The following is a 21,224-nucleotide window of genomic DNA, read 5'->3' on the forward strand; positions in this document are numbered from 1 at the left end:
TTTGGGCAGCTCAATTGAAAGGCTAGGACAGGTACAAGGTTCCTTCCTCCCTTCCTACCCACACCCTGTGACAGGTGCCTGCCTGCCTGGCTGGCCTGCTGCTTCCAGGTTCCATATGTAAACGAAGGTTTTAGCTCATGAGTCTGTATTTCCAGTGGGATGGCAACACCCAGGACGTGAGTGGTTAGACCTGCCCAGGGAGAGCCATGCATCCAGGTGGAACTTATAACTTGGAATCAGGCCTGAGGTGCAGCCTGGGCAGGTGGCAGGGGTGGGGGTCTCGACAGACCAGTAGTGGAGTTCACTGGGACTGCACTGTGTGGCGGGAGTCAAGTACAGGTGTTGACCTTGTTTCAAGGTTTCCTAGGGGAAGGTCCGTGTGTTCCCACGTCCTGCTGGAGGGGGTCTCAGAGCCACAGGCTCGAGTACAGGAAGGTCCTTATCCTGATCAGAAACTCTGGAACTTAAGGCTGTATGACTGTGTGCCATGGCTGACAGTGCCTGAGGTCCAGAGAGCAGCATGCCTCCCTCTCTCCTTCCAGGCTCCTTGAGAACGTGGCCCCAGCAGTGTGGCCACTGCCTGCCAGCCTGGCGTCCCCTGGACATCCGTCAGCGTCGCTGGAGAGCCTGTGCACTCTCTCTCAGCAGTCTCAGCAAGGTGAGTCGGCCCAAGCTGTTCTGACCAGCCAGAATGTGCAGCCTTCGGCACCCCGTGTTCTGGTCGGGATGAGCCAGGGACAGCCCGCCCTGCCAAGCGGCTTCCAGCGAACTGCCCTCATCAGCGCTCCCCCACAGAGCTCCCGGATCTTGCCACTCTCACGGGGACGCGGCCTTGTTTAAACACACCTCTGTCGCAGCAGTTTTCTGGCCTATTCAGCCCCTGTGAACTGTGCAGTCACACCTCTGGCTTTTCTGCAGTCTTTTTTTTCATACTCACCTCTATACACTCCAGTTTCAAATACCAAGATGTTTTGACCCTTAGTATTGGTCTAGTTTCTTTTGTGGGGGCTGACCTTCAGCTCAGCCCCCAGTCTCCCGAGCTTTTTCATGTGGAAGGCAGTTTTTGGCACAGGGAGTGACAGAGCTGCAACTGTCACTTTCTTGCCACCCTTTGTTACGTAAACAGACACAGTGTTCCGGGGAGTGGATCTGTGTGGCTGCAACATCTCTCTCAAAAACACCAACCTGGCGTTTTAGCCACACAGGACTCCCCACCTGCTCCCCACAGCCAGGGTCAGGCGAGCCTCCGAGTGGGTGGCAGGAACCCAGGGAGGTGGGCCATTGCCTTTGCCTCCAACTACTGGTTTCCTCCCCAAGCTGCTGCAGTAGCCAACAAGGGCCAGGCACTTCTGGATCTCTCACAGTGGTGGTAAGAGACCAAGTAACTGGACCACCAACTGCTGCCTTCCAAGGTACATTAGCAGAGGAGCAGCTCTGGACTTGAGCAGGCATTCTGACATGGGATGCCATAATACACCAGCCCCTAGCTACCTTTGAGAATTAGCTTAATTGAAAACCCTTGGAGGAGCCAGTGCTGGAGAAAGCTTAAGTGTCTGCGTGCAGCACCAGCGTCCTAAATAGGCACTATTCAAGCCCTAGCCACTCCACTCCTGATCTAGCTCTCTAACGGCCTGGGAGAGCAGCAGAGAATGGCTCAAATACTTGGGCCCTTACACCCAAAGTGGGAGGTCTGGAAGAAGCTCCTGGCTCCCAGCTTCAGAGTAGCTCAGGCATCTTGGTGTTTGGAGAGTGAACTTGCAGATGGAAGTTCTCTCTCCCTCTCTGTAACTCTTTCAAATAAATACGTTTAAAAAGAGACGAGTAAGATTTTCCGTCCACTGATTCACTCTCCAAGTGGCCACAATAGCCAGAGCTGAGCCAATCCAAAGCCAGGAGCTTCTCCTGGATCTCCCACGCGGGTGCAGGGTCCCTGCTTTCCCAGGCCATAGCAGGGAGCTGGATGGGAAGTGGGGCTGCTGGGACACAAACTGGTACCCATGTGGGATCCTGGTATGCGCAAGGTAAGGACTTTAGCCATTAGGCAGTCATGCCAGGCCCCTCCCAAAATAAATCTTTTGAAAATCATTGGAGTTTAGTTACTGCGTTCAATCTGTATAACTGTGTCAATGCTATTCTTCCTGTGTAGGCAAAAGGATGATTCCCTACAACCAGACTTCACACATCACCAGTTGGATTCACTCTGTCTACTATAACTTTGGGTTTTCTGTTGGCTGCTCTGCATGGAAACAAATTCGATTTTGCTGTTATTTCTAGCTACCGACTTGCCTGGACTCTCTCCTGTAACCAGTTTCTTGACCCTCAGCTGGCACCCAGGTACCTGGGGCCTGTGGTTGAAGTGCAGACTCTGCTGGCATTGGGGCGGGGCCTCAGACCATGGTTTTTTTTTTTTTTTAAAGATTTGTTTATTACAAAGTCAGATAGACAGAGAGGAGGAGAGACAGAAGGAGGATCCTCCGTCCGATGATTCACTCCCCAAGTGAGCCACAACGGCCGGTGCTGCGCCCATCCGAAGCGGGGAACCAGGAACCAATTCCAGGTCTCCCACGCGGGTGCAGGGTCCCAAAGCATTGGGGCCGTCCTCGACTGCTTTCCCAGGCCACAAGCAGGGAACTGGATGGGAAGTGGAGCTTCTGGGGATTAGAACTGGCACCCATATGGGATCCCGGGGCGTTGAAGGCGAGGACTTTAGCCGCTAGGCCACGCCGCCGGGCCCAGGAGCTGGATGGGAGGGAACCAGCGCCCATAAGGGATCCCAGGAGCTGGATGGGAAGTGGAGCTGCTGGGATTAGAACCCGCGCCCATATGGGATCCCGGGGCATTCAAGGCGAGGACTTTAGCTGCTAGGCCACGCCGCCGGGCCCAGACCGTATGTTTCTAAGGAATTCCCTGGTGCTCAGGAATGGCTGGTCCCAGGACCACACGCTCAGCAGTGAAGCACCAGACACTTCTCCAGGGTGGTTTCTTCCTTAGCTGGATGTTCCTCCTGGCTCCCAGAGAGGAGACAACTGTTGCTGACATTGCAAAGCAAGAACAGCTAGAAACTTGGGGGGCGGGGAATGAAGCCTGGGGCACTGGTGCTGTGCCCTGGGCTGACCAGGCGTCGCCACTCCCTCTGCCCCAGCAGCCCTGGCTGACTCCGTGTCCCTGTGCCTTTTCCAAGGATATTACAGCCCGACAGGACCCCCCAGCTCCACCACGATGACAACTGGACTTTGGAGGGGAACTTCATGATGAGGGTCAGGCAGGTGAGACGCCCAGGGTGAGCCAACTGTCAGCCTTTGCGTGATGATGTGGCTGCAGGCCGGGGCCCCAGCACAGCCGGCACAGTGCCCAGCCTCAAATGCCTGTGTGGCAGCAGGGTTTACTCTGAGGAGTTCCCTTTACAGTAGTGTTCGGGACCTACCTGCTCTTCATTAAACTGATAGCTTCAACACGATCATGTAGTCCAGAGTGGCTTTTCTTTGTGCTGGCAAACTGACAAGGTTGCGTCACATCTCTTGAACGCCCAGGGGTTCCTATCTCTGAGGAGTTGGTTTGTTTCACCCAGGCCCCCTAACTGGCCACATCCGGTACAGGGCACGCGTATGAGTGGAAAGAGGGTTACCTGGTGTTTAAGGCACAGCCGCTGACACTGAGCAGGGCCTTTTATTCAAAGAGAGGGGCTAGGTTTGCAGCTGGCGTCCTCCCTGTATGACCTCGCCGAGGTGTGCTGCGTTGTTTCAGGCTAAGCACAAGCACATACGACCACTAAGGCAAGGTTCCAGACTGGAGGGAAACACCCTCTCTGCCCAGCGGTCCTTCTGAGGGCAGAGCCAGCTTCAGGGCACGGCCCCCCCGAGCCAGGGTTCCAGCCTGTGAGCACAGGCACAGTGCCCTGTGCAGCCCTGACCTCCAGCCTCAAGCCAGCAGTGACCAGTGAGCCCTCTTACCTCGTTCTAACCGCTGCCTCCTCAGGGAGACCCAGGGGCCTGGCCCAGCTTTCCTCCGTGGCCTGAGGTCTCCTCAGCACACATTGCCCCAGACAGGCGGGCCTGGGGATGCTTCCTCTTAGGGCAGCCAGTAGGAACCCCTGTTTCTGAAGCCGGAGTGCTGAGGCCCTACCGGGGCACACGTGCACCAACCTGAGAGCCAACTGAGCCCCTTCCACCACCAATGAGAATTAAAGCTCAGAAGGAGCCCCAGAAACAGGCCTGCAGCCCCGTCCCTGCGCCCCTTGGTAGGGCATGACGGAGCTTAGAGCAGCCTGCCTCCTCACACACCCCAAGACTGGCATATGCTGTGGCCTTGGGGTCTCTGACGGGGCCACTCCCTTCATGAAGCACCCAAGGGTCCCATTCAACAGACTCCTTCCTTGACTGTACTTTTGTATCCTCACCACAGCGTCCCTTGCTCTGGTCCCTGGGGTTGTACCTCCAGCTGACTGCAGGCCCCTCTGGGCTGGGACTCATGTCCTTTGCGTGGAGCTGGGAAGAGACCAAGTGTGAGCAGACCCTATCTGGCATGGGGCCCCCAACCTGCATGGCTGCCAGCTAGGAAACAGGCCAGAGAACAAAGGCCGCCATGAGGGGGCCTCTGTGACCAATGCCTGGGCACAGGAGCAAAAGAGCCTCTGTTCAGACCTTCAGGAAATGCATGGATCTCAAATGGGGTGACCAGCCATAAGCTGGCCAAGTGCGTTCCTGGGCCATTGCCTATCCTTGCAGGAAAATTAAATGGGGGGAGGGTCTTGGCAGAGCAGTCAAGCAGCCTGCTGCCACCCATCTGGGGAGGCAGTCAGTGAGGGCTCAAGTGCTTGGGTCTCTGCCACCCACCGGATGGAGTTGGGGGTACCAGATTAGGTGCTGGGGTCCTGGCTTCAGCCTGGTCCAGCCCTGGCAGCTACAAGTCTTCAGAGGAACTGGCAGGCCGGCTCCAAGCTGTCAGATTAAGGAAGATTCCAGGGTCTCCGGAAGGGTGGTTACTGTCACAACACGGGCTCTCCGCCAATGTGGGGCGTGTCTTGCCCTGCCCCGTGTGCGCCCAGGGATCCCCACTAAGTGGCCTGACCTTTCTAAGCTCAATGTGGCAGCCAGGCATGGGGTGGGGGAGTGGGGAGCCCTTCCCCAGGATGTGTGGGGGTCTCTGCTGCTGTCATGGTCCCACGCTGTCCATCCTTCCTGACCTCACGACTTTGCTTCTTACGGCAGGGAGCCATGACCCCAGCAGCCCTGCGTGACCTCTCTGCCCAGAGGCTTTGAAGCCATCAGGGTGGGGACAGTGGTCCCCAACCACCCTGCTCACATAGGCTCTTCTTAGAGGAACTCTGAGCCTGAGTCTCCTCACTGCCTCTGCTGTCCCCACCTCTCACCCAGGGGACAGTGAAGCCCAGTAGCCAGCCCGAGGAAGGCACCAGAAGGGAACGCGTCACTCCTGTGAACTCCTTTAGCCAGAACCCAGAATGAAGGCTGGGGCCGCCCCAGTGTTTGGCTCACCACGGCCACCTCTATTCATCTATGACCTCAACAGAGTCCTCATCCTTGGTCGTCTCCAACGGCTCCTCCGTCGTCGTCACGTCGGTGATGTCTGTGTCGGACAGTGATGGCACCTGCCGCACCAAGTCCTTGTCACTGGGGGTCTCCGGCTGACACGGTGTGGAGAAGGGGTTGAACCAGTTCAGGGAGAAGTCCTCGCCAAAGGTCTCCTTGCAGTGCTTCCAGCTGCACCTGCGCTCCCGGGGTTGATCCTTCCGTTTGAGGCGCTCGATGCCCTGGAGGGAGAAGAGGAGGACGTGGTCGGCACGGCACAGAGCTCTGCACCTTGCACACCGGTCCTGGCACCGGTGCCGCAGGGGACCATCCCAGGTGCAGATGATGGAGGCTGGGCGGGCATCCAGGGTATGACTGGGGAATGGTATGGAGGGGCAAGCACGGCCTGCACAGGGTGCTGGCCTGTCTCCTGGCTGCTCCCTCCCCTTCCTTCCACAGATGCAAAGCTGGCTGCAGGACAGGGACTAGGCTGTTTGATGGCCTAGAACCCAGCAGTCCTGATCAGGGACCCTAGGGCACAGGTCACTGAAAACCCAAACGTACCCCTTGGCAGGAGCAGCAAGCTTAACACGAACAAGGTCAGCAGGATGAAGGGAGGGCATGATACAACATGCGAGGGGAAGGAGTAGGCCCGATAACCGCTAGCACTAACAGGCATGCAGTGGCCGCAGCAGCAGGTCTGCTCATGCAGTGTGCACCCCTGCGGCCTGCCCAGGCTGCCCACTCACCTGCCTCTGCTGTCGACTGCGGCTTGGCCGTCAGGCCGCAGGAGGAGGGGGTTGGATAGGGAAACCCAAAGGAGTTAATGACACAACCAGGCCAAGTCTTTGCCCACACCACCTTCCACTGAGGCTCTGGAGCCCAACCCCTCCCATGGACCTCTGCTTTTTCCATCTCTCTGGGAGCTGAGAGGGTATGTTGGACAAGAGTGCCACAGATGGACATGACTCAAGACCACTTTGGGGGGGCCCGGCGGCATAGCCTAGCAGCTAAAGTCCTCGCCTTGAATGTGCTGGGATCCCATATGGGCGCAGGTTCTAATCCCGGCAGCTCCACTTCCCATCCAGCTCCCTGCTTTGTGGCCTGGGAAAGCAGTCGAGGACGGCCCCAAGATTTGGGACCCTGCACCCACGTGGGAGACCTGGAAGAGGTTGCTGGTTCCTTGCTCCTGATTGACGCAGCACCGGCCGTTGCGCTCACTTGGGGAGTGAATCATCGGACGGAAGATCTTCCTCTCTGTCTCTCCTCCTCTCTGTATATCTGACTTTGTAATAAAAATAAATAAATCTTTAAAAAAAAAAAAACAACACTTTGTGAAGAATGATGTCTCAGGCCCAGCGCAATAGCCTAGCGGCTAAAGTCTTTGCTTTGAATACACCGGGATCCATATGGGTGCCAATTCTAATCCTGGCAGTCCCGCTTCCCATCCAGCTCCCTGCTTGTGGCCTGGGAAAGCAGCCAAGGATGGCCCAAAGCCAAGGGACCCTGTGCCCGCGTGGGATACTTGGAAGATACTCCTGGCTTTGGATCAGATTGGCTCAGCTTCAGCCATTGCAGCTGCTTGGGGAGTTAATCAATGGATGGAAGAGCTTCCTCTCTGTCTCTCCTCCTCTCTGTACATCTGCCTTTCCAATAAAAATAAGTAAATCTAAAAAAAGATAAGAATGATGTCTCGGAGACCAACAGTCATGGCATAGCAGTGTCAAGCTGCTGCCTACCTGGTTCGGGTCCTGATCACTCCCTCTCTAATCTCACTGCCTGCTAACGGCCTAAGTGCTTGGGGCCCGCACCCAAGTGGGAGACCTGGAAGAAGCTCCTGGCTGTGGCCTAGCCCCAGCCATCTGACCATCTGGGGAGTAAACCTGTGCGCACACACACACATCTGTGATCCCAGGACCACAACTACACCAGTTCCTCCTCTCCGTTCATTCTTCCCATGTCACCTCAGACTTCTGTTTTTTGACCTTTGAAAATAACGGGAAGTTTAATAAAATAATAAAAAAGAAAATAATGGAAGTTGAAAAATCTCAGTTCAAAGACATTGGGTAATGATAAAGGAAAATGTGGTGACGCTGGGACGCGGAGCTTGAGGCGCTAGGCTCCCCGAGGGCTCCAATGCCACTGTAGTGAGTCACTCCCTCCTCCTGTGCCTCCAGCACAGTGCCCAGCTCGCTGCTTCACTTCCCGTGTTCCCACCCCTAATGCAAACCCTTGATTTCACCAGAAAACCTCTAATAAACGCAAACCAAAGGCTCTTCCACAAACCTCCTGGCCACTTGTCGACAAAAACATCCAAGTTTGATGGGAAAAAAAAACCTGTCTTGGAGACGGATCCAAGTGGGGGTCACAGAGCACTGTGAATGCACCAAGTGTCACAGAATCGTACCCTTCAACATGGTGAACAGCACACGAGGCTCAGCTCAACTCTTCAAGAGAGACTAGCCGGGCGTGATAGTGTAGCAGTAAAAGTCCTCGCCCTGAACGCGCCGGGATCCCATATGGGCACCGGTTCTAATCCCGGCAGCTCCACTTCCCATCCAGCTTCCTGCCTGTGGACTGGGAAAGCAGTTGAGGACGGCCCAATGTATTGGGACCCTGCACCCGTGTGGGAGACCCGGAAGAGGCTCCTGGCTTCGGATTGGCTCAGCTCCAGCATGAGGCCACTTGGGGAGTGAACCATCAGACAGAAGATCTTCCTCTCTGTCTCTCCTCTCTGTACATCTGCCTTTCCAATAAAAATAAATAAATCTTGTTTAAAAAAAAAAAGAGACAAGGTCATAAAAGACAAGACAGAGACTGTCACAAACTGGAGAAGACAAGGAGCCATGAGGAACAGTGCGATGCTGGAATGTGGGCCAGCAAAGGGCTTCGGGGCCAGCTGGAGAAGCTGCAGTAATACAGGTGCTTAGTGGTGTTGCACCAGGAAATGTCTAGGTTTTTATATTTGAATTACAGCTGCATTAAGGTTTATCTTAGGTGAGAGTGATCAAGGGCTTATGGGAGAATGCTTTATACTGTGCCACTTCTTGGTAATTCTGAAGTCATTCCACAAGTTAAATATAATAACCTGATACCCCAAGATGTATGTATTATAAAAGCCTTAACACTGAATTAGGATGGTGATGAGCTGAAAACAAGCAGAATCGTCTACACAGCTAGACACACTGGTGTTACGGCGCCATGAAACCTAGAGTTATGAATGGCCGTGAGACTTCAGATGACCTATATTTCTGCAGACTCTCATGTGTTCCACATTTTCACCAATGAGCATTTACTTTTACCATCAGAACAAATGTGCTACTAGGAAATGGACACTGTTCTCACAAGCCCCGAGGGAAGCGCAAATGGGTTGTGAGCACACAGCCCAGCCGCCCCTGTTGGAGCGAAAGGACAGCCTGGGTTGTGAGCACACAGCCCAGCTGCCCCTGCTGGCGCCTGGCCTCCCATGGCAGCAGCAACAAGGGCCAGCAAGGGCAGTGTGCTTTGGGACCCTGTATGCCCCCCCCCCCCCCCAGTGATCATCTGCAGCACATCAAGGAAGACGCTTTAACTTGGTGGCAAAGGAGACACTCAGAAAGGACCACCTGGCTGTGTCCATGCAAGGTTGGATCCATTCAAAGCTGAAGTTTAGGGGTCCATAAACCACTCTGCGAGGAAGTGGCATTGGTCATGACACCGGATGGGTGGGGAAATGGGCATTCTGAGAGGCCATGGCAGTGCCCAAGCTCATGCCTCAGGACTAGGGTTCTGTGCCCAACAGACTCCACCACTACAAGTCCCCACTGTGCCCGTGCGAACCTCCAGGTGTGGAGAACCAAGAGTCCAAGCATGCGAACCCGCAACCTCGTCAACCAGTTCCAAAAAGAATTCTGGCCCGGAGCTGGCTTGTCTGTGATGCCCCCTCCACAGTGACGTGGAGGAACGTTTGTGGAGTGTCAGTCTGAGTTGCTGTGCTGCATTCCAAGGACCGAGGGCAACTTCTCCCTGGTAGGACTCGGTCCTGAAGCTGCCCTGCAGCCAGGCCCCTTAGCTTGCAGCTTACAGAGGAGCACTAACACCCACGTCCTGGGAAAGCGGGCAGTGGCCAACATCATGGTCTCCTGGACCTCTGGACCCAGGTTCATTGGAACCAAAAGGCGACAAGAACTATGTGATCTGTGCAGAAACATCTCAGGATCATGCCTGGCCTAGGCCTTCTACACAGGCTCTGCTGGGGGCGACCTGTCTCCTGGCTGTCTCCATCACCCCAAGAACAAAGCCAGAGCTGCCTTCTGCAGCAGCCCGGGCAGGTGCTCCTCTCAGCAGCTGGCCCACATGTACATCCTCCCTAACATTTCATGAAATGTAACCTACAGGGCCCAGCCGATGGCTCAGCAGCTAAATCCTCGCCTTGCACACACTGGGATCTCATATGGGTGCTGGTTCATATCCCAGCTGTTCCACTTCCCATCCAGCTTCCTGCTTGTGGCCTGGGGAAGCTCCTGGCTCCTGGCTTCAGACTGGCTCAGCTCCAGCCGTGTGGCCATCTGGGGAGTGAACCAGCAGATGGAAGATCTTTCAGTCTCTCCTTTCTGTAAATCTGCCTTTCCAACAACAACAAAAAAATTTTTAAAGGTATCACAATAAGCACTGCATTAGAAAATTTTTTTTAAGGTGTGCTGGTTGCAAACTAATGAATTCATATCCTAAATCATGAACAGCTGTGACCAGGATTTGAAAAGCACTTCACAGTTAACCTTTACTGCTGCCACCCACATGCCAGCCATTGTACCTATCAACACATCACTGAAAGGATCACGCCCATTTTTCAGAGATGCAAACAGAGGCTTACCGAAATTTCTGCTAAGGTCACACCTTGGTGGTATGATGAGGCAGGAAGCTTGGCGATGCTTGGCGACCAGACGACTCACCTCTGGCACAGACGTTCAGGGCAGGGTCGGGTTGGAGAAGGAGAGCAACTTACAACCTGTTAGCCTGATGACACAGTGCACTCCGAACACCACAGGAGGGGCTTCCACAGGTTACCTCCTCACAGGCGTGTAGTGAGCACTGCAGGGCAGGATAAGCAGCCACTTGGGATGCCCTGGTTCCCTATCAGACTGCCAGTTCAAGTCCCAGCTCCTTCACCTCCTTTCTGGTCCTGCATCCTAGGAGGCAGATGATGGGGTCAAGTGCTTGCCCCCTGCGACACATGTAGGAGACTCAGATGGAGTTCCTGGCTCCTGGCCTTGGTATGTGGCTCACCCCTGGCTGTTGCAGGCATTTGGGGAAAGATTCTTTCTTGCTCTGCTTTTTGAGTACATGAAAGTAAACATTTCTTTTTTTCTTTTAAGACTTATTTAATTTGAAAGGCTGAGTTAGATTTTCCATCCACTGATTCATTCCACAATGGCCAACTACCTGCACTGGGCCAATCCAAAGCCAAGAGCTTTCCTTCTAGTCTCTCATATGGGCGCAGGAGTCCAAGCACTTGGGCCATCCTCCTCTGCTTTACCAGGCCATTAGCAGGGAGCTGGATCAGAAGTGCGGCAGACAAGATTTGAACCAATGCCAAGATGGGATGCCAGTGTTGCACACAGAAGTTTAACGTGCTATGCCATAGCACCAGCCCTGAAAATAAACATTAAAATCTATTATCCTGATAATACAGAAACGACCTAAGCAGTCTGGCCTGAATGAATAAAAGTTGGCAAAACTTCAGGCTCCCATACGGAGAAGTCTTATAACAAAGATCACCAGGAGACGTAATGCATGCATTTCTTCCTAAATGTACTCTGGTAGGTAGTGTCACCATGTCCCTGCAAACATGCGTGGATTGGGCCTGAGCCTTTGCATGTTCACTCTGGTGGCTACCAACACAAACCTGAAGCTGGCAGATGGACAGGAACCCAGGGGTCACCAGATCCAACACTCCACGTCTTCCTCACTGCCATCTGCTGGGGACCACACGTTCTCAAGGACGGTGGCTCCTTCTGCTTCACTTCTGGACAGAGGTGCTCCATCTGGTAGGCTTGGGGCATGCTCGTCCTGAGGGGGCCAGGCTGGCAACCTGTCAGGGAGCTGCCAGCGACGGCCGTGTTCCTCAGTCATGGGTCTACTCTCTCCCACAGGCAGCCCTGCCCCGAGGCTTGAGAGCTGGGAGACGTCCTTTCTCTCCAGTCAAGGGGCTCGCACAAACTCCACATGAGCAACCTAAAGGGACCTTCCTCTCTGGCAAAAGCTGCACAGAGCATGCTCCATTTCAAGTGCGTTTCTATTTTCAGGACTTCAAGTCAGAAAAACAAAAAGAAAAATAACACACCTGCGGTAGCATCGATGGCACTCCTCAGAAACTCCACAGGCAAGAGCAGCAACTGGGCCCCTGAGGCCAGAGGCATCGGGAACCTCAACACTTCAAAGATGGACCGGCAGCCTGTCTGTGTCCGTGCTGTGTGCAGGGGCGCCATCCTGGGAGCTCGCCCCAGGGCCAGCTTCCCTGCAGCCGCTCACTTCACACAGTCAGGCTTCCTGCAGGCAGCTAAAGAAACTGCAAAAGTAACTTACATGGCGGCGAAGTGGGGAGAACAAGCTACAAGCAGGAACCCAGATCAGCACTAAAGAGACCTGCCAAGCACGCCTGGGATCGCAGGCAGAGCAGCTGTAGAGGCAGGCTGGTGTGCCCTGTGCCCGTGGGACGTGCTCTGCTGGCGTGAGGCTTGGAGCAACTTTCTTGGGTTGGACCTGGCTTCCTGTGGGAGCAAACAGACCCCCAACTCCAGTAACAAACTTTTTCTACAGCAACCAAGAGGATGCAATTCCAGCTATAGAAGCCAAAGGAGAGAGAATGGGGTGAGAGGGGGCAGGGAAGGGCTGTGCACACGCTGTAAACTGAACACCACACCACCACCACCCCTACGCCAGCACCACCTTCATTTAGGAGAGGGAGCCCAAACGCACACCTGGCCAGGGAATGCTCCGAGCACCCAAGGCACAACTGCCCTCTACGCACAACACGGAGAAACAGGAGGGAGAAATCAGAACAGGTTTTGGAAAAGTTTTATTGCATTTTGTCTCCATGTGGAAGCACTGACAATTGAAAAGAGGCAGCATGTTCCACAGACTTGTCTGAAAAAAAAAAAAAAAAATCTCATGGCTGGATCGTGTTTCCCTACTCAGCGCTGGATTGAATAAACTTCCCCTACCCTCACCCCAAGCAAAAGCTAAAATGGGAGCTCTGTGTGACTGCTTAGACACATGAACATGTCTGTTCACACACGGCCAGTGTTTGGACGCAACTGCTGGGGTGGGGTGCCCGCGGCTTCTGCACTGCCCCTCCTGTCCAGCGCTCACGGCCTCTGAGACGAGACTGACTGGACTGCGCCCTTCTCCAGCAGGAAAGCTGCTCAGCACCACAGGGTCAGGGCATCTGCTGATGACAGATACCAGGACGCTCCTCTCCTCCTGTCCCCATCTTCTTCAGAGGCCAGGGGCTGTAATGTTGGCCCAGCATTACGGCCAGCCTGAGGCAGGACAACAGCCTCCCGGGTCAGGGTACAGGTAAAACATGGCTATGGGCATACTTCCGGTCTGAAGTGCCCAAGTGTGAACCCACTTTAGAGATCTACAGAGCAAAAAGGGGTTGAGGAAAGGATTTCTGTGTGTCTCACTGGGAATTAACACTGCTTAGTTGATACCTGGCTAAGAGGGCTGTGAGGAGGGGGAGGGGGTGAGTGGGAGTGAATGCCACAAAGGAAGCTGTACCTTGACTGAAATCATTTTTTTTTCTGATTGTATAAGGCATTTTGAACTGGAAAACCTTCTTTGCTTCACCCTCTTCCCAATCATCAAAGGGAGTATAAATGCCGACACAGGATAGAATATGACCCATTCGTTGCCTTTCTCTCCCTACCCTCCCCAAAATCATTCTCCCCAGCCCGAGCCCAGAGTACAAGCAGACGAGTGTCACTGCAGAGGCGGCGGCACCGATAGACCCCATAAGCTATGGGAGGGGCCCGCTGCCCTGGGACCCCTCCCAAGACGTCCACCCTGCACCTGTCCTGCTCAGGCCTCCTCAGCTCAGCAGCCGTCCGGGGTAAGGTTCCGAGTCCCACGGGGGCTCCTGCCCCTTACTCTCCAACTGAACCGTTCCATCCACACACAGCGTCACGGGTCGCTCGATTAGTAGAAGTGGGCATGGCCAGGAGACAGCACCCTCCACGTTAGTCACGCCAGACAGAACGCAGAGAGGAAACCAGAGGCCAGAGAAGTGATTTCAAAAGGAAAAAAGAGCAGCTTCAATCACCAAAAAAGAAAAAAAAAAATCAAATGATGTTTTTTCAAAAATAAAAGGTTTTTTTTTTTTCTCTGCAATGCTCAGCCATTTTGAGACATTAAAAAAAAGTTTTAAGTGTAGTTGTTTTGCTTTTCAGTTTTAACATTCATGAGAGCGGGTCGGACGGTAGTGCTGTGATGTGGCTGTCTGGGTGCCAGCCAGCTCGGGGTCCTTCAGACCACATACTGGTACGGGTCTGCCTTCCCGTGGTCTGGCGTGGCAAAGGGGCTGGCCCAGCCTAGGGAGAAGGGGTGGCCGAACACAGCTTTCATGTTCATCCACTTTGTTTTTTTAGCCCATCTTCTCTCTTCCTTTTTCAATTGTTCTATTCCCTGGAAATAAGAACAGACTTTCAGTCACGCTTTACTGCTGTGGCCTCTGGGGAGGCCGCTCCCTCGGCTTGAGGGACTGCAGTCAGTGCTGCTTGGCATGGCAGAAAGCTATCCACCGAGCATGCGTGTCCTCCCTCTCTCCCCTAGGGAGTGTCAGCACAGAGCACTGCACCTGCTTGGCTGGGCATGTGGTTAGGAGCCCACCCAGAAGGGAGGGACGAGCTCCCTCAGTACAGGCCCCGAGCCACTGATCCTGACCGGGCCTGACCGGGCCCTCCTGGGGTCGTGATGTTATGGAGCGAGTCTACAGCACGCTGCTTCTAAGGAGCCATGAGCCAGGCCGCATGTGGGAGTGCCAGGAAGGGCTTGGGTTGGAGGAACACTTGAATGGGCTGGGGGCTCAAAATCATGAGAACCAATGGTGGCTGTGGATTTGCAGTTAGATTTACAGGAATTTGAAGTTGCTATGACCTCTTTGCAGACAAAAAAAAAAAAAAAGAACAAATCAGATGACTGCTCTGGGACTGAGTTGTGCCAGCTTGAGGAGGTCAAGAGGTACCCAGCTTAGCAGGCTAGTGAGACCCAAACTGAGAAGGTCAGACAGTAGTGAGAGACCAGGGTGAGGGCAGAAGCCACCACAGAGGAGGAAGGAGAAAGGATTGGCACAGTTAGGGGGACACGGCCAGGTCAGCCAGCTGTAGTCAGGGCACAGGGAGGACCTCCACCCGGGGAAGCACTGTGCAGCCGCTGTTGTATAGCCTGCACCTTGTCCTCTGCTGGGCCTCCCAAGGAAGGGCAGCGAAGGAGAAAGCGGCATTCTCCCAACCTGTCTGCTTGGCCTGGGATCCCAGCAAGGTCCCACACTGAGGAGGGATGTCACTCAATTCTTTCCTGTCCCTTCAGACACATTCCCTTTAGAGACAGTCTTGACAGAAAAGAACAAATGGGCTGCGGACCAACGATTTCCCCTCTCAGCGCCAGGCCCTGGCCAGACCCATGGCTGCCACATTACAGACACACGGTTGCCGTGACAGTATTTCTCCGACTGGGGAAGACACTGCTGAGAGCTGCTTGAGCTGGTAGATCACGGGGCAACACCCCAGGCAGGCAGCACCAAACCTACCATCCTCCGAATGCCGCTCTGCCAGGCTATAGCCGGGAAGGCCCTCACCTTCCTGTGAGCCTCCTGGGACCGCACACACAGCTGCTGGGCCCAAAGCCCTGAGTCGCTACCCCAGCACCGGCAGCTGCGCCTGGGTAAGCTCAGGAAGCCAGGGACATACCAGGATGGGCTCACAACCTCAGTTCGTTATATCCCAAACCCTCACAGCTGGAAAATCAACCACCTGGGAGCGTTGGGCAGCCTTAAGAAGGTCAAGAGGCGGCAGCAGAGGCACCAGAGAAGAGGGCTCCAATCTGGCATGGCCAGCAGCTTCCAACTCCCAGAAGGGAGGCTAGGCTTGAGGAGAAGGATATGGACAGAGGGCAGAGCTGACTCTCCTCCCTGGAAAGAGGACCAGGCCTATGCCAGCAACAATGTTCCTGCCACACCTGCAGCCTCCAGCTGATCAGGGTGTTTCTGCTGCCTAGAGTAGTGCCAAGCCCGGCACCGTCAAAGCTATGGTGGACTCAGCAAGTGGCAGCACCCAGATGTATTCTGGGGTGTTCTGCTGTTCCCACCCTGGAGTTGAGGGCTGTGTGCATCAGGAAGAGCCAAGTACCACTGCCCACTAAGGACCTGGACCCTGCACAGCCTGGCTCCTGGACACCAGCAGTGTTCCAAGCATGGCTGTGTGCATGGGGGTGGCAGACAGGGCTAGCGCTTACCGTCTCATCCGTACAGATGGAGTGCACCTGGGTTCCAAACATCACTGACGTGAAAATGAGGAAGAGCAGTGCCTCAAAGCACAAGAGGATGAGGAGGATCACCGTGGTGGGCGGCGAAAAGGAACTGCACTCTGCAAGAGAAGCAACTTGTGAGCCTGGACAGACGCCTGCTGCCCAGCTCACACTCTGTCTCCTGGGCTTGGTGGAACATTCTGCCCTAACCCTAGCTGGCTACAGCTCATCCCCCGGAGAAGCCAGGCTCCAGTCCCTTCTTACTCACTGGCCATGGTGCTGAGCACAGGGCCTGGCACCCGAAGGACCCGGAATTCCAGCTCAACCACAGAAGCCTTCCTCTCCTCAGAGCATAATACAAGGATATGGCCGGAGAGGTCTGTCCAGTGCAGGTTTGGCCAGGGCCTTCTAGGTAGCCCTGCACGAGGTGCTGCCCTCTTCTGGGCCTTCAGCAGCTCACAGGTGGGAGGAAAGCGCAAGTCTGGAAGGCTGCTTTTGTGGCTTCGTATGCACAGTTTCTAACAGGGCAGTCTAACTGCGGGGCTCAGCCCCAGGAATGCTCTGCTTGGGAAGTAACACGCCCTGGTTGGCACTCATTACTCAAGGACTCCTGCCCCTGTAGGGCAGACCCCTGTGCAGTCAAGCAAGGGTTGCTCCCCGCTCAGGCCTGCTTCCCTGGCTGCAGAGATCAGATCCCACGGCCAAGCTGGCTCTAGGGACCCAGTAAGTGTTCCTTCAGCCCCAGGCTGCTGGCCGCCTCACAACTACGGTGAAAGGGGCAAGGGAGGGCCAATGTGGCATGGGGCTTGGCACAACAGTAAGCACCACGTGAGCAGAGGGCAAAGGGCATCTCAGCCCAATGCTTTCACCCTTCCCTGGGAGCCGGATGTCCCAAGACAATTCCCTTTTTGGTTCCTTGCTGGGCAAGGCTTGGTCAGACTGGTCCTGGGTGGCTACAAGTAAAGCAGCTGCCTGGCTAGGCCTGGCAGCATAGCTAGGAGGAACTAAGGCTGTCAACCCTGCCCCAAATCCTGATCACCAACTCTTCTGCGATGCCTCACAAACATTCTTTTCTTTCCCATATCTTGCGCTATGGGGTTAACTGTTTCTAAGAGGTCATAAAGTCCAACAGCTCTAGCTAGGGCTGGGCAGCAAGGCCACTAGCTGCCAAGCACGGACTATGCTCATGCTTCCACTTTGGGGACCATTCTGTACCCTCCACTCATCAAGAACCTGAGCCAGGGGCCAGCATGGCGGCTCACAGACTAATCCTCTGCCTGCAAGCACTGGCATCCCATATGGGCACCAGTTCTACAGTCCTAGCTACTCCACTTCTGTTCTAGCTCTTTATGGCCGAAGAAAGAAGCAGAGGATGGCTCAAGCCCTTGGGTCCCTGCACCCACTGTAGGAAACCCAGAAGAACCCCTGTCTTTAGATCGCCTCAGCTCCAGCCGTTGTGGCCATATGAAGGGAGAACCGACAGATGGAAGATCCCTCTGTCTGATGCCGTGAACTCTTTCAAATAAAAATAAATAAATCTTAAAAAAAAAAAAAAAAAAAAAAAAAAAAAAAAAGACCAACCCAAACTGACTGCCAAGATAGGGCTGGGAAGACCCTGGGTGCTGAAGTCAGGCAAATACTGGTGGGAAAACTTGCATCAGGCCTAGAAAGCTCACAAGACCCCTTCACAGCTGAGTGATCTTGGGAACCTGCTCAACCTCTGAGACCAGCTGTTGTCATCTGCACAGGCAGTGGGCACTGTCCTGTTCCCCTGCAGGCTTGTGGTGCTGCTGAAACCAAGTACTCCCTCCAAGCCCTCCCTACCCCACCTGGCTCCTAGCAGAGTCCCCGCCAGCACCATCCCAAACCCATCACCACCCTGCTCCACCAGCAGTCTGTGGGCAGTGGTGGTGAGGAATGCCTTCCCAGACTTGTCATGTCACTGACGCCCACATCTGCAGCTGGTCTGGCCCCTCAGGACCCTGCCGAATGTGTGCACTCACAGCCGAAGGCTGGGATCTGCCACACCCTCCATTCCCTACCCCGCTCTCTGCTCCCTACGGCCCGAGTGTCTAACTTCCCCCTCTTCCCTTCCACACGTGACACTGGCTACCTAAGCCCAAACGGTTCCCCTAGGTACTGATGAGATGTTAGACCAGTTAAAGGTAACAGAAGAGGGCAACTCCAGTACCCAGGAGGCTGCAAACCACTTGAGCCCTGTTCAGGAGTTGAGCTGTTTTCTATGGTTTATGCTAGTACTGTGGTAAAAATCAGCATGCACTACAGATGGTGATGGACAGGGAGACGCATGGCAGCAGGAAAGGGGCGTGCCCTGCTCAGGCTGCTCCCAGGCACCAACTGTGCTGAGGACTTAGCCCTGGGCCCTCCAGATTTCACAATCCTCTGGCTGTGGTTCCTTCGACAACGTGTGCACACTTAGCTGGGGTTCCCTCTCTTCTAAAATTAGGTAAGGTTCCTTTAAAGCACCAAGAATTTGTCTATAACCTAAAGATCAAATTGGTGATTACCAACACCAGCAATTTAAACACAATTATTGGGGGGCCCAGTACAGTAGCCTAGTGGCTAAAGACCTTGCCTTGTATGCCCAGGATCCATATGGGCATGGTTCATGTCCCGGTGGCCCCGTTTCTCATTCAGCTCCCTTCCTGTGACCTGGGAAAGCAGTGTCAGAGAGCCCAAAGCCTTGGAATCCTGTACCATAGTGGGAGACTGAAAGAAGTTCCTGGCTCCTGGCTTCTGACTGGCTCATCTCTGGCCATTGAGGCTACTTGGGGAGTGAACCAGCGGATGGAAGATTTTCCTCTCTGTCTCTTCTATTTTTTTTTTAAGATTTATTTATTTTATTACAAAGTCAGATATACATAGAGGAGGAGAGACAGAGAGGAAGATCTTCCGTCCGATGATTCACTCCCCAAGTGAGCCACAACAGCCGGTGCTGTGCCGATCCGATGCTGGGAACCAGGAACCTCTTCCAGGTCTCCCACGCGGGTGCAGGGTCCCAAAGCATTGGGCCGTCCTCGACTGCTTTCCCAGGCCACAAACTGGGAGCTGGATGGGAAGTGGAGCTTCTGGGGATTAGAACTGGCACCCATATGGGATCCCGGGGCGTTCAAGGCGAGGACTTTAGCCGCTAGGCCACGCCGCCGGGCCCTCTGTCTCTTCTTTACTCTGTAAATTTGTCTTTGCAATAAAAGTAAATAAACCTTAAAAAAATAATTATTAGAAACAAGCAAAAGGCCCCACACAGTAGCTTTTAGCTAAGGTTTTCGCCTCGCATGCAGCAGGATCCCACATGGACCCCGTTTCCCATCCAGCTTTTTTACAAATAAGTATATGTTGTAAAACGTGAACAGCCACAGGTGCTCTTAGCTAAGGGGGTACTTGGGAGTTTAACATCATTTTGTCACTTTTCTGCGAACTTGAATTCATCCAGGTTCCTGGCTTTGGATCAAGCTCAGCTCCAGCCACTGCAGCCACTTGGGGAGTCAATTATTGAATGGAAGATCTTCCTCTCTGTCTCTCCTCCTCTCTGCATATCTGACTTTCCAAAAAGGAAAAAAAAAAATCACTGGGGACGGTGTGGTCGCTCAGTAGGCTAATCCCTCATCTTGCAGCAGGGGCACCCCATATAGACACTGGCTTGAGTCCTGGCTGCTCCATTTCTGATCCAGCTCTTTACTTATGCATAGCCTGGGAAACTAGATGATGGCTTAAAGCCTTGGGGTCTGCACCCATGTGGGAGTCCAGAAAGAAGCTTCTGGCTCCTGGCTTTGGATCAGTTCAGCTCCAGTCATCGTTGTAATTTGGGGGTTGATTCAGTGGATGGAAGATCTTTCTCTCTCTCCTTCTCTCTGTAAAAATCTGCCTTTCAAATAAAAATAATTTGGGATGATAGACTGGTGCAGCCACTATGGAAGTCAGTATGGAGAGTGCTCAGACAAATGAAAACTGACCTGCCATTTGACCCAGCTAACCCAGCTAACTCCTGAGAATATTCCAAACCAATATAGCAGTACCATCCCCACAATAGCCAAGTCATGGAAACAACTCAGATATCCATTCAAAAGGAACAGATAAAGAAACTGCTACGTATCTACTCCACAGAATACTACTCAGCCATTAAAAAGAATGAAATTCTATCATTTGCAACAAAATGGTTCCAATTGGAGACTATTATGCTGAATAAGCCAGTCCCAAAAGGAGAAATATATATTCTCTCTGATAAAAGCAACCTTCACTCAAAACACACAAAAAAATAGATCTACAGGTGAACAGCTATAGTCCCATAGATTCTCACAGATTAACTGTGTAATGGAGACTAGCGTACCAGGGAGTAAAGATACATTGCAGCATCCCTGTCTACTTTCAAATAAACAGCGAATTCTCAATCAAAGTTAAAATGTTCTTGACAATATGATACTAGATTTTCTGCCTTTGCTTATACCTACAACGCCATTACACACTTAAATAGCAGAATGCTAAAATCTTGTAACTGCTACAAAAAGACTATAGCATAACATAGTGTAGCATAAAGGATTTATAAACGTGGAGGGGAAAATGGGGAGGAAAAAAGAAGGGAGAGGGAGCAATCCCTGTACCTACAAAACTATCGTGGGAAATAATATTAACAATACCAAATATTTTTAATGAAATACGTACATTTCATTAAACACACACACACTTTAATCAGCACAAAAAACCCTCCACATCCTAGCCAAACAGTCAGGCATGGGTTCTGCAACACTGGCGTAAACCACTGATTCAAACCCTCATGTGATGATAGACCCTGAAGCTCCCTCCCCTCCAGCTTCCCATCTCTGGAACAGGCTTCTCAGCCTGCCTGGGGCCCACGTCCTCCCTGCGCATGCTCAGTCAGGAGGCCTGACTCACTACTTTGCATGGGTTCACGGCACAGCCAACAGAACCAAGCTGGTCCCCGTTGTCTCTGCTCACACACCCACCCTGGGGCACAGAGGGAAGCACTGGCATATACTCACTTGTCCAGTCGTCTTCAAAGCAATGCAGGAAGTGGAATCCCACCATGATGAGGGCGTGCAAGGAAATGAGAGCTATGTACATCTGAAACAGGAGAGTAGTGCAGATGCCATGTTGTGAAAACCTCCTGAGCACGCAGGCTACAGGGACGGGGCCTCAGCCTGCCCCTCGGGAACACAC

General features: G+C 53.5%; 1 protein-coding gene across 5 annotated transcripts in view; it reads right to left on the bottom strand.

Annotated features, from left to right (window-relative positions):
• Positions 1–5,428: 5,428 nt before the first annotated feature.
• The window catches only part of ZDHHC3 (zinc finger DHHC-type palmitoyltransferase 3), a 50,380-nt gene continuing 34,584 nt past the window's right edge, over positions 5,429–21,224 (bottom strand). For 3 of the 5 annotated variants that reach the window (XM_058678802.1, XM_012925897.2, XM_058678804.1), the window contains 3 exons: positions 21,047–21,128; positions 16,017–16,147; positions 5,429–5,767 (listed from right to left, as the gene is read on the bottom strand). In XM_058678802.1, the coding sequence (XP_058534785.1) occupies positions 5,504–5,767; positions 16,017–16,147; positions 21,047–21,128 (477 nt within the window). In that variant the 3' untranslated portion in view covers positions 5,429–5,503. Of the gene's footprint in view, positions 5,768–13,792; positions 14,190–15,483; positions 15,644–16,016; positions 16,148–21,046; positions 21,129–21,224 lie in introns of those variants that run through there. The other 2 variants (XM_004581402.2, XM_058678803.1) reach the window with 2 other exon arrangements.

Source organism: Ochotona princeps, chromosome 21 (assembly GCF_030435755.1).
Source record: "Ochotona princeps isolate mOchPri1 chromosome 21, mOchPri1.hap1, whole genome shotgun sequence".
NCBI lineage: Eukaryota > Metazoa > Chordata > Mammalia > Lagomorpha > Ochotonidae > Ochotona > Ochotona princeps.